Here is a 16,677-nt window from a genome sequence, read left to right as displayed (position 1 = left end):
AGGGCTGGCTTAAATTGCAACTTGATGTTGACGACATGGGTCACGATACCCTCATTTAGACGCTAAATAATGGCGGACGGTCATGGAGTCATGAAGTGGAGTATGCTGAAGAGCCATGGCCCATTTGAAATTCAACTGGATATCATATGCGTCCTAATCATCCGTGTACATGCCGATAGCCAGCAGCCCTCAGTCCTTACTCGTGTGTGAATATACACTCGGCTTCCTTTGGAGCGCGCTATTGTCCCTCGTTTGATGTTTGCCTTGGACAATAATAAGGCTGGCGTTTGATATGCTCCTCTTCTTGATCTCTGAGATGACTTCGCTAGCTGTGGATCCCAGTGTTTTGCGTGGGTCAATTACGCTTGATGACCCGTCCAACTCAATAGAAGTGGGTTGTGAAACAGAGGCGGCGCGACCAATTATGCATGTTGTTGCCCTGTCATCGCCATTTTGCAAGGCTAGAAACTCGGAGACAATAGCCGGGGTGGTCGCATCTTTGGTAATGTCGATCTGACGATACTTGATTCGATCGGCGATGGCATTGTGGACATTCGCCTTGATCCGCGCGTATTTCATGTTGATGGAAGCATCAGGGTCGGCAGCCTCAACCATGATGACTTCGAGATTCTCGTTCTGGGCCAATTGAATGCCGAGCTTGACAGCGAAAAGGTCGTCTTCGGCCCCAGTGTACAACACGCGCACAGTCTTCTTGCCGCGCCGCTCAGCAGAGAAGAACCTCGCCGCGGACGGGTCTTGAAGCTCAGATAAGCTCACGCCGGAAACATGTCGTTGGAGTTGTCTAGGCTTCCTGACGCCCAGCTCTGACTTGTCGAACAGAGTCGAGTCGATAAAAGTCGCGACAGCTGAAATATGCCGAGCTTCGTTGAAGATGTTGGACATGAGGTTGGGAAAGTCACCACTGGTGATCGGATCACCTCTAGTAGTTGCGCTGTAGAAGGAAGGTAGCTCAGAAATAGTTCCAGTCTCGCTCCATGGGACGAGAATAAGGTCACTGCTGAGTTTATTCGCCTGGGTAGCAAGAGTGTCCGCGAAAGAATCCTCAGGAACAACGGCAATCTGGCCGGAGATAACGACGTCTCTGGTGGTGTTGTTGGCGGAGGTACCGAAAGCTTTGATGATGGGGTCATGTCCGGCATAGTCCTCAATCTCTGAGACCTTCATGACCGACGAGTTGCGCTCACTAAGGCCGACGAGGCGGCAGCCATGGATCCGAAGCAGTTCTTGATGAGGTGCCTCTTCTCCGGGAGCGAGGGCTGCGTGATCTACAAGCCCCTTTTCACCAGAGCGATGTCCGTGAATATCGGCAGAGGAGCTCTTTGAGCTGGCGCTAGACTGGCCACTGGTGAACATCGAGATCGTGGACAGGAGGCTTGAGAGACCGTCGGTCCGTAGGTAGACCAGAAGCTTGCTCGCGACCTCCTTTTGATCATCTTCGTCCTCGCCATCGGCACCATGATGCACGATAGGAGTGCCATCCCAGTTGATCTTTCCTCTCTTCCACAAGTCAAGCTTCTGCTGGTAAGACGGGGGATACAGCCACATAACTAGTGGGGATGTGGCGAAGGTTGTGACGAGAGCCATGACGACAAACATGGTAAAGGTTCTCGTGCTGAGAATCTTAGCCTGGAGGCCGATGTTGAGGACGATGAGCTCAACGAGTCCCTTGCATGACATGAGAGTGCCGATGGTGAAAGATTCGCGCCATACAAGACCATTCATGCGGGCACCAGCGGTACCTCCAATCACCTTACTGAAGAAAGCGACGAAGATGATGGCTACTACATAACCCCACGTTCGACCACTGTCCAGAAGACCGAGATTGGTGTTGATTCCAGATAGCGCGAAGAACAGCGGAACGAACAGAGTTGAGATCAAATCCTCGATCTTTTCAGTCAGCTTGATGGCGAAACCTCCTTCGTGGGGACACATCAGGCCGATCATAAAGGCGCCAAAGATGGAATGGACGCCAATGATGCTGGTGAAAAACGCAGAAGCCAAGACAAGAAGAAGCGTCAGGGCGACGACTCCTTGAGTTGGGCCATTTTCTAGGCTCTTCGTCCTGCGAAGGACGTACATGAAAGCAGGTCGAACGGCGAACCCAAGGAACAACGCAAACCCAATGGAGACCAGCAGGATGTATACCGCAGTAACACCAGCTCCAGAGTTGACGAGGGTGACGCACAGAGCGAGAAGAACCCAGCCGACAACGTCGTTGGCGATGCCGGACGTAAGGACGATCACACCAACCGTGGTGTTGAGCAGTTTCAAGGATGTCAAGATGCGGCACAGGACCGGGAACGCGGTGATTGCCATTGCGACACCAATGAAGAGCGCAAACACTCCGAACGAGATGGGTGCGATTCCCGGCTCGTTGTGGAATTCGTTGTACAGTCCCCACGCAACTGCGACGCCCAGACCAAAGGGGATAGCCATATCCAGAGTCGCGACACTGATAGCGGTTCGCCAATTGCTGAGGAGATACGACAGGTTGATCTCAAGGCCGACAAGAAACAGGAAGAGAACGAGCCCGATGTTGGCTGCCAGTCGGAATGGCGGCATGGAGTTCGGGGGAAATATGGCTGCGGTGAAGCCGGGGATCCGACCGAGAACTGAGGGACCGAGAATTATGCCCTGTGTTCTCGTGTTAGTCCTCATGAAGTCACGGCGAGGCGCAACGCGACTAGGCTCACAGCGATGACTTCGGCAATGACCCTCGGCTCGCGGATCTTGGATAGCGGCCAATAGAGCAATCTAGTCAATGTAATGACAATGGTTGCTTGGATGATGAACATGATGATCGGGTCGGCGGGGTTGTAAACCGACGGGTTCATGCCCTCGAAGATGCCGCCTTGTGAAGGAGCCCTGTCGCCCGTAGGCGTGGGCGTAGGCGAAGTCGTCACCACTGTCAATGTCGACATGGCGACGGTCGCGATAGGAGGAGCTGGGCTATTGACGGTCTCGGTTTGAGGTCTGTAGGTCTTGAGATTCTGGATGCTGAAGGGCTTATTCAATCGTGCTGGTATCGCAGCTGCGAGGCGAGTCGAACGAGAATCTCTTCTGTCAATTCAAGGGCGGCCTGCCGGGCGGCATGAACAAATTTAAGACAACCCCGCGGTATTCCTCCCCAGAGAGTAAAGTTACCCAAGACATCTTGGCCTCTGGGCTGCAGACATGTTCGGTGAGCAATTGCTGCATGTTGTCAGATCAGGATCCAGGCCTTTTCCGCCTTCAGAGGATGCCGTGGTGGCTGGACACCTCAAGACGAGATAAACAAGCGGCTTGGCGATTGACTAGCGGATTGCACCCGAAAGTGAGGATTGCATTGTAGGCCGTCTTTGGGTTGGCGCCAGGGGGCTTGGGAGCGAGGGATCGGAGACCTTGGCGTGCTCAGGCCAAGAGTTCAGCGAGAATCTTATGAGAATGTTGTGGACTGAGTTGGAAAGCCAAAGTATTCGGGAGGCACCTCGTGCTACCATGTAGCGCTTTACTGACTCACTTGGCAATGGCAGTGCGGCCGTCGTGTGATGGTAGCTTCTGATGACCCTGGCAAACCATGTGCTGTAAGTTGGCGGCGTAGGAGACACAGGCATCCCAGCCAGCCAAGATGCCCGGGAATCCTTCCGAATCAGTTGCTTGCTTGCCAGCAATGGCCACGCAATCTGGAGGTAATCGGGGGTCATGCTGCTTTCAGGTGGCTTCGGCCAAGGCTCTTGACCGCAACTATGTGAGGGCTGGCATGGATTGGACTCTGCCATGCCTACTGTCTACATGCCGCTCGAGCATGTGAAATAATTAGACAAATGATGAAGAAGTCTACCCAGATTATTTGGACATGGCGACTGGGTGAGAGTTCCAATTGAACGGTTGACAGTATGCCCAGGCTATGAATCGAATCCCCAATCGCTGCATCCTCCTGTAAAGTTTAGCCACGTCTCCCCGCATTCCCCTCAATTTGCATGATTTATAGGGCGCGTCGCTGGAGAAGTAGTGGGATTGGCACACCGTCACCTGTCAGGCAATGTGCTTGAAAATAACTGGCGTATGTTTTCCACGACGCGCTTCCAAATGGCTACGGAACATCGTACGATACGGATACTGCATGCAAAGGAACTGAAACTAGATCATTTCCTGGTATACTAACACCTGGCGGTTGAATCTGAAAGCTGTTCTGGGCCACTCTGTTGGGAGCTGTACCACCTCTCCAGACCGATTTCTAGTACCTTCGACAGCGGTCAGTGACGACAACGCTCAGCGGCTGCACTGGAGGTTCTTAGCACGAAGCTGGTAGCGATGAATCAGTGCAATCCTGAACAACGACTCTCTCGACACATCATGACAGACGTCTTGAACGCATCTTTCATCGTCTTATCTTCACCTCCCGCCAAGTGTAAGCTCGGATTTTTTTTTCGGCGGTCGCAACCGAGCTCATATCTGAGTAGCCGCGTGCTGTTTAGCAGCGCCAGTCTCAATACAAAAAACAGCTCTCTAAGGTTCTAACCTTCTCTACCCCTACAGATAAACTTAGAGTCCGTTGTAAAGGCACCTAAGGTATTTCCCATAGGAACTTCATCTAAGCATAGCAAACAACCAGAGTCACAAGACGACCGCCGTTATGCACGATCAGTATAAGACCAACACAAATGCATACAATGGAACGCTGCTTCATCATGATTGACTGCACAGCGCTCGGTTAGAAGGGGGACGTGGGGTTGCTGTGGAGATCTTAGTCAGACTAGTGGCTAAACCATCCATCAATCACATCCTCGATAGTCTAGTGGTGAGGATATCGGCTTGTCATTAAACGATTCGCCGGGGACCGGGGTTCAATTCCCCGTCGAGGAGATTCTCTTTTGACTTTTGCTCTTTTTGATCTGTTATAACAATGAGGTGCTCTGCTTTTTTTTCTCGTCTCAAAGGCTACTACTAGCTGACTGGCCGTTATTTTCTTTTTCTCCTGTTCTATATAGTAGCTCACTTAAACACTACCACTTTTAGGTTGTTAGTGTAAGGGGCTGGCCCCTAGGCTTGTTCAACGTAGAGGTGCCGTCGATTGACTATTCTAAGCTGAAGAAGGAAGAAAGGACTTTACAGGGATAGGCACCTAACAGCGGTGAAGCAGGCCGGGTTAGGCGGCGTACTGCGGCAGAATAGTGGGTCCAACGGAGCCGGATCTCGGTAACTGCTCCGGCGAAGCCGGAGATATCAATCCGGGCTCTAGCCCGTGACAGTTAGCGCTCTAATAGAAATTTGAAAACTCTGCTATAGACTGCTGAACTCATTTATCTCACCCTAGGTTAGCTCATTCATCTCATAACCGGCTCAGGGAAACCTGTCTCATTGGGAACTAAACTCCGCCTGGGAGTCAACTTGTATATGAATTTGCAGTTTAGAGTTAATTACAAGTTCTAGACTTGTTCCAGCACGAGGAGCATCCCATTTCTCCCATTTCTCCGTTTTTCTCTTCTAATTTCGAAGTGCCGCGCTGGGTCTAATGTTATAGTTGCCGCGGAAGTTCTTACGAGAACTGAGCAATTCGGCATCTTCCTTCTATAATCATGTCCAGCTAAGTGAATGACTCGCCTCGGTGGAGGATGTCTCTGGAAAGAACCGTTACCTAATGTTCACGGACGATTCGATGCTCCCTTGTAGTTGGATCTGAATATTTTGTAAAATTTCACAAGGGGCCTGAGTTTGTACTTCTTCTCTTCCCGATCAACGCATGCCTTCCCTCATTAAAACAATCCTCTTCGACAGTGCTGACTTCCAAGCAGCACTCTGACTTGTTACTTGATGTCATAACGACGGATGGAACTGCTGTTGATTTCACGCAAATCGTGCTCTTCATTTAACTCATTTCTATCTAATATTAAGTGCAGCCCAAACTCCAAGGTGGACGGGACGGATCAAGCAGGTTGGATTTGAATATCATTACATTGCTTTGCAGTCAGTTGGAAGCTACAGCGCGGCTTGCGGGTGTAGCGGTGACTTAAAATCTCACTGCAGCCTTCAGAAGACTGAGTGGAATTGATCAGTTTGTAACTGCAGAGCATATATCTGACCAAAGCAAGGTGGTTTCGCGTCACAAAGTTGACTTGCCAAACCAGGCCGTTCTGGGTGTTGATGCAAAGGGGAAATAATTTGAATAACGCAACAAGGATTTTATTTACAAAGTCTGATCCATTTTTTTTGTCGTTAAGATCTATCACCGTAAGCTGTGATCACATTTTCGGTTTCGATTTCGGTGAACCACGATGTTATATGGTCCAGTTTTATTGCTTTTGTCTGTGTGCGCATCTTAGTGTTTGGAGTCGGAATCGCTCTCGGAATCAAACCCAGTTCCGAGCATTTCCTCCTCAGGACACAATGTTACCTCTCATTCGTTTCTGACATCCACGTTTTTTTAGTGCGATATGTCATAGAATCAAGAATTCGACCTTAATGAAACCTCGTAGGGCCTAGATCTACGTCGCTTTCAGCCCTGTCGGTGCGATTTCGGTTTTGTCAAACACTGTACGAGAACCTCGTTCTCCATGTAAATTGACTGCCAAGTTGCGAACCGGCACCGTGCTATTTTCCGGCTGAAACGGCCGGTGGTATCATCCTTGTTGTCTCCTACCCCAACATGGGCCCAGCTGCCGTCACAAAAGGAGACGAGAATGACTCGTTTCATAATGCTATTGGCGGGGATCTCGCTACACCCCCACCTGCCCCGTGAAAGCAAAAGAGGAAATCCATATAACTATGACTAAGGCCGCTCTCCGTAATCCACCGACCCGGAAGCCCGGCCTGCATCTCATGACTTTTTCCCAATCTGGCCAAGATACAATTATTGCTCTCCTTGGCCACAATCAGATCCGAACCAACACTGTCTCATCCCACCGGGGCCATACCAAGTCTTCTATGACTATGTTATTTTAAGCCGCAACGCACGACGAGTCTCGGCACACCGCAGCTGGCAGATAGCTCCATGCCTACTCAGTTCTATCGCCGTTCGAGAAACGGTCAGTCTCATGCCTGACACGATGCGCTTTGCGAGGGCCTCGCTAACCTTATTCGCATAGGGTGCGTGACTTGCAGAGCCGCTCGTATCAAATGCGATGAGGCGCACCCGCTCTGTAAGCAGTGCGAACGCCGCGGCGTAGCATGTGGCGGTTACAAAGTCAAGCTGAAGTGGGTTGAGGCTAGCGATGTCAGCCCGGATAGCCAGGCCTCGGCCAAGAGTGTTGTCAAGCCCAGGAGCTCGCTGGCGATATGCCCATCATCCAAGACGGCAAAGGCTATTCAATACAAAAAGCTCGCGAATAGCTCGACCGCCTTAATCCGAAATCCAACAACAGGACCTCGTCTCCACTCTTCGTCGGATGTGTTCATCTTCACGCATTGGTCAAAGTCGTTGCCCGACCTGGTGTATCCAAATCCAGAGGAATATGTGAGTGTACGAGAGCCATATCTGGCTTTCGTTTGGCAGCAAGATTCCATCCTATTACCGGCAGTTCTTGCTGCCGGCGCGTCACATTTGTTCGCTCTCGGGGTCGTTACACAAGAAGAGGTTCTAGAAAGAAAACAACGAGCTCTGGGCCAAATGGTGGCTTGCGTACAGCAACAGAAAAGATTGCTGCCAACCGAGACTCAGCACAAATTGCCGTTGTACGTAAGCGAGGAAGCCATCGCCGCGTCTCTAGCATTGATCGGCTTGGAGATCATGCAAGGATCAGACACCTGCATCATTCGTCCTCTGATCAGGGGCACAAGGGCCCAGCTTGAAGAACGAATTCTCTTGTTACAAGCGATGAGCGATGGTTCTCAACTTGAGAAGCCCACCCCCATGATGTCTGTTAACATCAAGATGCTGGCTTACATGGACGCGGTGTGCTGCGTTCCCTGCGCAAGGAAGCCCGTGTTCGACCGTCATTTTTGGCACAGCATGATCTTACCCCATTGCAGTACATCTGCGAAGAGGTACCCAGACATCGTATTCGGGTACACAACCGACATACTACCGCTAATGGGAGACTCCGGCGCGTTGGTTGAGGATTTCCTCACCGGGGCGATAACACCCGAGGCATTCGTACTATCTCGGTATTGTTTATTGCAGGAGCTGAACACTTGCTGCAGAGAGTTGCCTGCAGCAGTACAACAACCCTTCTGTGAAGGGGCCGATTCCGACACACTGGAGAGCCACAGGATAAGAACAGGAAACGCCTGTATCGCGGCGGCTCTCTCCTTCGGGCTTGCAACGCAGATCTTCCTCCTTCGTGCCGACGATGGCGACTCCAGTACAACTTGGACAGAGCAACCATTGAAGCAGTCGCTAGCTCTGGTTGAACAACTATCTGAGGCAGTACTAGCGGTCCCCGTCGACACATTTGCGTCCACGATGATGATCTGGCCAATGTTTGTACTTGGTTGTGAGACCATGCCGGTTAGCTCACGGCGACACCAAGTCGAACTTCGACTTGAAAAAATGCTTGAGAAGAACGGACTTCTCAATATTTCGGTTGCTCTCGAATTGCTCAGGAACAGGATATGGAAAATTGACGACGTTCAGCAAGGATTCAAATTAGATGAGAAAGCCCCACCGCCAGAAGGGACTCGTTCATATTCGCAAAGTGATTGGGTCAGGTACTGTTGGGCGGAAAAGCTAGAGTTATGTGCGGCGTAGTATTAGGTTGTGATGTGGGTAGTTTTGATGAAAGGGCTTGATGGGACAGGGTGGGAAGCGTCAAGGAGTACGAGTTATTGATATCAATATTGCTATTTTGATTCTAATTATCTATCTACATGTACACGCTTTGAATAATTTTGGACAGGGAAAATGTGACTGGCACACATAAATATAGACAGGAAGGAAAGGGGTATCTCGCCGGTTTCCGTTTAGTACAAATGATTCACTTTGCAACCTTTTTCGCCTGCTCCTCCAGTGTCCGAATAAGTTTGCTCTTTTGCCGAATATTCTTGCCCCACTTAAGAAAGATGAAAGGAATGGGCATGAGCACCACTTCGGCAACACCAATAGTGATACCCGCGATGCGCGGGGTGAGCGCATGATACATGCTCTTGCCCACGATGACGAGCACAGCGCCCAAGATTGATCTGAAAACGAGGTTGCCTGCAGAGGCGGAGGTGGCATACATGCCGAATACATTTGAGATGTAGCCGGTGCCGTAGATGAAAACAAGGCCGAAGCCGTATCCAAAGGGAACGCCTGACAGAATGCTCCAGTAAAAGGGAATTTCGATGGGAAGGGATGTGAGCGCGAACGCCAGCTGGCCAACTGGTTCGAGCACAGCACCGATACAGATGAGAAGAACGGTGGCTTCCGGCTCAGGCTTGCCTGTCTCCGGGTTTTTGGGTTGGCGTTGAACGAGTTTTCGTAGCAAAGGCTCGGTAGCGAGGACGAGGGCGATGCCAACGAACACTCCGAGGAAAGCAAGTCCCGAGATTGATGTGGACCAGCCTCGTTCGTCTTGGAATATGATAGGGAAAGCGACGTATGCCAACTGCACAATGGCATAGATGACTGAGATGTAGATGTTCCAGAACATCAAGACAGGCTCAGTGAAGGACAAAATGAAAGGTCGAGAGATCGAAGTGCGAATTCTGCGGAAGAGGGGGACGGAGTCATCGAAGTCAGACCAGTAACGGTGGTCGCCTTCCTCCATTCTCCTCGTCATCGCCTTCTTCCTCAGAAGCGTTGGGCGGTATGTTTCAGGGACGGTCATGATGAAAAAGGCGCCCACAGCCGTTGAGATGAGCGACATCCAGTTCAGAGACCTCCAGCCCCAGGCTTCAACCATGAAACCGCCCTAAGGATGTGTAAGCTCATTGTTGAGACCAAAGTGAGATGGTGTATGTACTTACGATGAGAGGTCCAAGCACTGGGCCGTTGAGAGGACCAAAGGAGTAAACTGAGATGGCGAGAGGGAGATACTTAGGGTCGGTGATATCCATGATCGATCCAGCAACGTTGGAAAGCATGACACTTCCGGCGACAGCTCTGATGTGACGTCAGTATGTTGTCACGAACAATGGGGGCTTGGGGTCACATACCCTAGGAAACGAGCGACGATGACCATGGTGAAGTTCGTCGCGAGAGCTGCCATCGGAATCAATGCCAGGAAGACACTGAGGCCACCGATGTACATAGGTCTTCGACCAAATGTCTCACTTAGCGGCGCCATGATGAGAGCACCCAACGCCAGGCCGACGAGGTAGAGTGAGATACCCAGCAATGGTAGTGACTGGTTGGTGACGCCGAGCTCCGGGACCATTGAGTTGATGCCACTAGAGTAGGCGGTGGAATAGATACCGGTGGCCAGGGTGGTGAAGGCGAACATGCCGATGACGAGTATCCTGTAGGCTACGGACCAGCACTTTGGGTCGTCAGGATCACCAGGATAGAAGTCGACACGGAACGCCTTGAGGGCCTTGGGGACGTCATCGTCCTCGCCCTTTTCTTGTTGCTGCTGCTGCTGCTGTTCGTACTTCTCGAAATCCTTCACGTCAAAGTCGAAGTCGGGGACGTAGAACGACCACCGAGGTGGGAGGTTCGTCTTCTCGTTGAACACTCCATCGATGTACTCGTTGGCGACGGGGAAGTATGACAGTCGGCTTAGGCGTGGTAAGCGTTCGTAGCTCTCTGCGATGGGGAAGCGTTGGCTTCTCCTCATCCATGAGCTTCGAGCATTGATGAAGGAATGCCGCGCTGGAGGCGGTCTAGGCGGCAGAGGCGCGAATCTGGTCTGCTTTGCCTGGTTCGGTGGGAAGAAGTTCAGCCTGTCCGGGTCAGGCACTTGCAGCGACATGATTGTATGCTCCTGGGGTGAGAGAAGGAGGAGAGCTCAGTCAACGATGGGCCTCAATGAGTGATAACTACAGACACTAGGGACGGGAACCCGCCAAAGGCCCGGTCTCACCCTATCAGGAAGAGACGGCCGGTCCCTAAGGGGGCGAGAAGCGCCCATTTCGGCTCGTTGCTTGTGCAATGCATGTCTTGGACAATCCAACGATGGCGGCTAATACGCAGTCCTCCCCACATGGGGGTACGTCAAATGTCGTCAATGTAGCCGCGAACTCGGCGTGGCTGATGAGCACTCTCCTTGGGGACCCCGGCTCCGAGGATCAACGGGGGCCTCCTTCGTGCGGATCGACACCACCGCAGCGGTCCCCCGGGCATGATTAATTTCTCTGAGAGCTCCTGAATCAACTAGACCTCGGGGCTCCACCAGCAGTCGTCCGCAGCTCAGCCTATCCCTGGGACTACGCGTCAAGCCCGACAACCCCACGTGCCGTGACAGCTGGCGTTATAACACACTGTTTTAAGGACTGTGATCGGATATGCCGTGGGTCCCGTTGATCGAATCAATGCGACTCAGGGCAGGTTTCTCGAAGAGCACTAGGAACCCCCTGTCGGTCGATGGTCCGCGCCCCCTAAATTTTCCTGGTTCTGCACGGGCGATCCTCCTGCAGGGGTAACGGTGGCAGAATATGCAGCATTGTTCACAGTAACCGCTGCTGATAGGGAATGAAAACAAGCAAACAGCATCCCAGGTGCCGTGTTTGGAGCCTGTTGGAGAGAGATTGCAGTGAGTTCATATCAGTGTGGGGACCATCTTGGGCTGCTGCAGGCAAGCCAAAACAGACTCACGGAGAGCTTGTGAGACGCTGGTGAGTTATCAACCAGATCTGTTGCACAGAAGCAAGCGCTTCACCCACCAATCTGTGGCAATCTGTGGCAAGCTCCGCAAAAGAAACTCATCGTTTGGGACTTCTGGGGTTGAGTGCATGTTTTTATCGGTATCACGGCACGTCATTGTGCTTCATGTTGGCTAACCGGCACGCAAACGCGGCATGTTCTAGAGCGAACTCGGAAGTGATGATTTTATTGTCAATGTCGTCAATGATGGCAACATGAAGGCATGTCGTTGAAGAAGAAATGATGAGACGCAAGGGAATTTGGCGAATTTTAATACGAAGGTTTGCCAAGATCATTGTCTGCATGTCGGTAGTCGGCTGAACAAGTTTGGGGGTCTGAGTCGAACTCAAATAAATTGACTTCCGATTTGGATACTTTTGCCGAGATCGAAACAACGACATCTTCGTACCGAGTACGATTGATCAAGAAGATGCCCAAATTGAAGCACAAATAATAGCGAGAAATGCGTTTTAGAGTCATGATTCAATTTTATTGTTCGCATCACAAATTAGCAGGGATAGGCGAAATTGTCTTGAAAGAATTTGCGATCATCGAATTTTGTGGTATCCAAATATCTGAAGAAAAGTCTATGAACATCCAGCAGGCCATCAAATTTGAACAAATGAACCCATCAGAAGATGTAATGTAAATGTACAAGAATGTGGACATCATGAGAGCCTTTATGTAACTCTGTCCGCTGCAAGAAGTAAACCCTTTACCCTAAAACGCCCCGCCAATCAAGAATAAACTGCACAAATCTCAAAAGGCAACCCAAGTCGCTTATTTTGTCTTGAAGGCCTGGCCAATAGCGCCGCCGGGGTGGTTCTTCGCGAACACATTTGACACCGAGGAGTACATTTCCTTGGAGGCGACATATGCGAGAGCGTCACCGACGGCGATGGCCATGGTGGTGGAGGTGGTGGGAGCAGAGACGCCAAAGGTCTCCTTCTCGGACTCTGGGATAGGAGCGGGAAGGAGAATGAGATCTGGTCGTGCCTTGGCGATCTCGCAGGTCTCCATGCGGGTGGGCGAGGTGAGGAGGATGAGAGGGCAGTTCTTGTTGAGATGCGGGAGCAGGAGCATGAGCTCGGGTGTCTTGCCGGAGAAGGTGATCATGATGAGGGTGTCATAGTCGCCGATGATGCCAAGGTCGCCGTGAAGGGCCTCGGTAGGGTGGAGGAAGACAGCTGGAATGCCCAAGCTGCTGAAGGTGGCGGTAAGCTTCTTGGCGATCCAGCCGGACTTGCCAACACCGATGAAGACGACCTTGCCGCGGTGATCGCGGTGGCGGGTGAGGACCTCGATGGAGCGGAAGAAGCCATCACGGCAGACGCGCTCGGACGAGTAGAGCTGCGTTAGGGCCTGAAGTGCGTTGGCCTCAGTGCGGAGAACGTGGATGGCACCTTCGAGGCGATCTTCGTACGAAGAGCGGCTAGTGCGATCTTCGACGGTGGTGTCCCTGAGGGGAGATCTGGGCATGGGTGACTTGGGGCCACGGATCTCGTAAGATTTGGCGAGGTTGACGTTCAACTCAACGGGGCCGCGGCTGCGCATGCCCATAGCAGATCCAGAGCGAGGAGGGACCATTTTGAAAAAAAGTGTGAGTGAAGAAGGCAAGAAGAAACGAGTCGCTGGTGTTGTTGTTTTTTTGCGAAATGTGAAGTAGACAAGAGAGTCCCGCTCAAGCTGTTGAATCAACCCTGTTGATGTTGGAAAAAAGAGGAAAATGGTTGGCAAGTGGACTGCTTGATGATCTCAAAGGTGATGATGATGATGGACTCGATGGTGGTGAGAGGAGATCCGCTCTTTAATACTGATCAAAAGGGAGCTCGCTTTACTAGTCCTGCCATATTGATATCTCCAGTTCTGGCAAGAGGAGTTGGTCGTTAGGCGTAAAGCGGATACTCATGTCCATGCACAGGGAGGTACCCAGCTTGGGCCTATCATGGGCGATCTGCCGTCAAGTTCATGACAGTGGCGGTCGTCTTCGGATGAAAGCAACGGTGTGGCCCAGGTGAACCCATGCTCACCGTCGGGGAGCAAACGAGAGCCTTCATTTACTCAGGACATGCACGTTTGGCCCGGCAAGAGGAGCTGACGAAGTTGCGTCTCGAAATAGCCCACAATAAACAACGGGCCAAGACTGCAGCCATTTATCCAATGGCAACCTGACGCGAGGGCTTGTGCGCTCGATTGACAGGCATATGCCTGGCCCAGCATAATCGCAGCCACCTCACTTCCGCGGTTGTGAACTTGTTATCAGGTTCCACCACGGGCGTATGGCTCGATTTGTGCGAGGTAGACGTCAAGCCACACCGACGAGGGGGGTAGATCCCGTTCTGGGCCAACGTCTTGCTGCGTCCCTGCATGCGCGGCCAAGGGGATGACAGGCGGCGCGTACAGGCTTGGCCATCTTCCCCAAACTGTACTCATCTCCGTCCGACAAGGAGCTACTCTAGATCTCTATCAGGTTTGCAGTCTCTACTCCTCACCTAGACTGAACTTTAATGGTTATCAATCCGCGCTAAATGCATGCTTCCGTAAATTGCTTTTGCAGTTTCTAAACGCTCGCCTCGTTCTGTCATTCGACGACGCCATGGTCGCGCCAAGATAGCCGCCTGTTGGACATAGAAACACACGCTTGGCTGGCTGGCTGTCTGGAACTCTGGGGGATTTGCACGTGGTGTCCACGAGTAGCCATCATGAGCAGCAACTTTGCCCTGTTACAGTCCCCTGACTCTGGCTTTGCACTGCAGCTCGTCCGATTTCTTTCAGATGACGGTGTCTGTTCGACATTTTCCTTTTACCTTCTTCTAGAAGAAAAAATGTCGGCCGTCTGAGACCGTTCCTGTCTCAATCTCCAGAGCTAACGGGCGTTGCAACAGGTCTCAGCCGCACTAACGGTGGACAACACGGGAGATATGGGGTCACGTCATCCACTTATCGATGACTAGGCGATTATCAATGAAAACGGCATCTTCGAGCAACAAGTGGTCCTGGGCGCGCGCTAATTGCGTGTGCCGTTCGCCCCGGGCGGGCATATGTTGTTGAAAAGGAGCCGCAATATTGAATTTGGGCCTTCTTAATTGTACGGGAAGTGGATGACGGAAAGTTTAACGGTGGAGGCAACTAAGAGGGACAACAATATGCTTTGGCGTCTGCGTAGCAACGCTAGGAAGAATTTTCGCAGCTGGGCAGCTTTAACCGATAGATGGCGCCCAGAAGGCCTAGAAAACCGTCAACGCTGAGCCACAATCTGACATCTGCAAGATCCCATGTCCATCAGCCACACCGAGGAGGGAGGGAGAAGGAAGGCGAACAAGAGTCAGTTTCATGTCCCGGTCTAGTGCTTGGTCAGGCCCATCCTTACCGCCATGGGTGCAGGGGTAGGCAGGGTGTGGCTGGACCCGACCCTCTGGTCGGGAGGGGCCGTCTGTGCAGCAAGATCCAAGGGTAGGACATCCCTGATTCCCTCGAGAAGCACAGAGATTGCACAACTCTGCCTCTGCCAAGAGGTTGTGCCGAGGAATATTCCATGAGAGCTGCAACCCTCGAGTAAACAGCAAATAATGTGCTGCGTGAGGCTTTCCTGTAGCTGGTAGCTTGGCAGCTTGGCTGGGGCATCAACCTAATAGTGCGCTGTTTTTAGTTGCTTGGGGGGCCGTTTATCTGAAGTTCTCGATTTCTTGGGCTTGGCATCGATTTACATGCTCTTCGTCCGGTCTTTCGGTCGCAGATCAGCGACAAAGTTGGTAAATCATGGCTTTGTTGACGCAGTACGAGCTGCCCGGGTTTTTCCTGCTCCCCCAAAGTGCCCCAAACTGGTTGCTTGTCAACCTGCACTCGCTCGCCCACCCTCACTCAACCACCTCATCTGAATCGGTGCTCCCGCGCGATCCTGCGACAGTCACGGACCTGCAGAGGGAGCTAACAATATCTGGGCCGCACTTTTGGAAAGTGCCGTCCCAAACCATTGTCGCAGCTCTCGTAACACGCGAGGAGAAAGAGATGACACTGGCACTGACATGGTGATACGGTTCGGACGGCCCCCGCGGGATGTCCGTCTCTAACATGCTGTGTGATCCTGCGTGCTCCTCGCTGACGACTTCAGAGTCTCAAAACGGCGGCCAGGAGGAAGTCGGCCTCCGAGTCCGTCTGTTTGTTCACTGTTGGATTGAGTCCACCGAGGAGATAAGCCTTCAAACGGATTCAGAAAATTGGAGAAATGAGCAAACCCCCTTTGTGAGACCCAAGCATGTGCAGCGGCCATTGGGCACAGCAATACGCGCCCTCGTCGCCAGATGGACCCGGCCCCCCACCATTGAAGCTGCAACACTCCACCAATGTCAGCATTTCCAACAACGCTGGCTACCTCGCCGCACCATGGTAACGGCCCATTGCTTTTTCTTCCCTGATCTTTCCCACGTTGGGTTTGACCGTTCTTCAACTGCCGACTTGGGTGGGTGGACCGAGTCCATTGTCTCTTAATTCCGGGGCGACGGGTCGGTTCCGTCCACGACTCCAAGGTGTCTCTCCCAGACGGCTCCGTCCCCCGTATTGACCGGATCTGGGGCACAGGCTTTTACGGCCTAGTTCGACGGAGCTGTCAGAGCTTCTTGCCAACCCTGATGAGTTTAATTGCGAATGCCTGTGATTGAAAGACGTGCTTTCCGGCCGGTGGGCGGCCAATGTGACATTGGCGGTAGCCCCTTTTCGGCATAAGAAAAATTGGGCAAAAGAACGAAAAAAAGAATTATCGCAGAGTCATCCTCAGCAACCACGTCAACGTCCGCCACTGGCTGCGGCAATTGACGTATGTGGTTCATCTGACGTGGCTATCATATTCGAAAGCTTATTTTTCACGGTATTGACGCGGCTCGATGCTACGCTGGCAGACTTTTCCAGGCTGCATTTCGCCTCGGTCAAACCGGTGAAACGGGATGTGGGGGTCTACCGAT

At 52.0% G+C, this 16,677-nt stretch overlaps 4 protein-coding genes across 4 annotated transcripts; 1 reads left to right on the top strand and 3 right to left on the bottom strand.

Moving 5' to 3' along the window:
* Positions 1–189: 189 nt before the first annotated feature.
* Positions 190–2,942, bottom strand: kha1 (K(+)/H(+) antiporter 1; the record flags this gene model as incomplete). Its single annotated transcript, XM_032031360.1, has 2 exons — positions 190–2,655; positions 2,715–2,942. The coding sequence occupies 2 exons, from the start codon at positions 2,940–2,942 to the stop codon at positions 190–192; spliced, it is 2,694 nt and encodes an 897-aa protein (XP_031889119.1).
* Positions 2,943–6,991: 4,049 nt separating this feature from the next.
* Positions 6,992–8,055, top strand: CGGC5_v006590 (Arginine metabolism regulation protein II; the record flags this gene model as incomplete). Its single annotated transcript, XM_066151711.1, has 3 exons — positions 6,992–7,025; positions 7,086–7,891; positions 7,969–8,055. 3 exons carry the CDS (start codon positions 6,992–6,994, stop codon positions 8,053–8,055), a joined length of 927 nt encoding a protein of 308 aa, XP_066008929.1.
* Positions 8,056–8,912: 857 nt separating this feature from the next.
* mrr1-0 (Citrinin biosynthesis cluster MFS transporter mrr1) lies at positions 8,913–10,829 on the bottom strand (the record flags this gene model as incomplete). The annotated part of the gene is made up of 3 exons (XM_032031358.1): positions 8,913–9,830; positions 9,886–10,021; positions 10,075–10,829. 3 exons carry the CDS (start codon positions 10,827–10,829, stop codon positions 8,913–8,915), a joined length of 1,809 nt encoding a protein of 602 aa, XP_031889117.1.
* Positions 10,830–12,499: 1,670 nt separating this feature from the next.
* Positions 12,500–13,306, bottom strand: CGGC5_v006588 (putative phosphosugar isomerase; the record flags this gene model as incomplete). Its single annotated transcript, XM_032031357.1, has 1 exon — positions 12,500–13,306. One exon carries the CDS (start codon positions 13,304–13,306, stop codon positions 12,500–12,502), a length of 807 nt encoding a protein of 268 aa, XP_031889118.1.
* Between the last annotated feature and the right edge of the window lie 3,371 nt (positions 13,307–16,677).

The sequence above is a fragment of the Colletotrichum fructicola genome (assembly GCF_000319635.2).
Source record: "Colletotrichum fructicola Nara gc5 chromosome Unknown KSG_Nara_v1_contig03, whole genome shotgun sequence".
Lineage (NCBI taxonomy): Eukaryota > Fungi > Ascomycota > Sordariomycetes > Glomerellales > Glomerellaceae > Colletotrichum > Colletotrichum fructicola.
The sequence above is the reverse complement of the archived record's forward strand: the minus strand, read 5'-3'. Positions and strand labels throughout refer to the sequence as shown.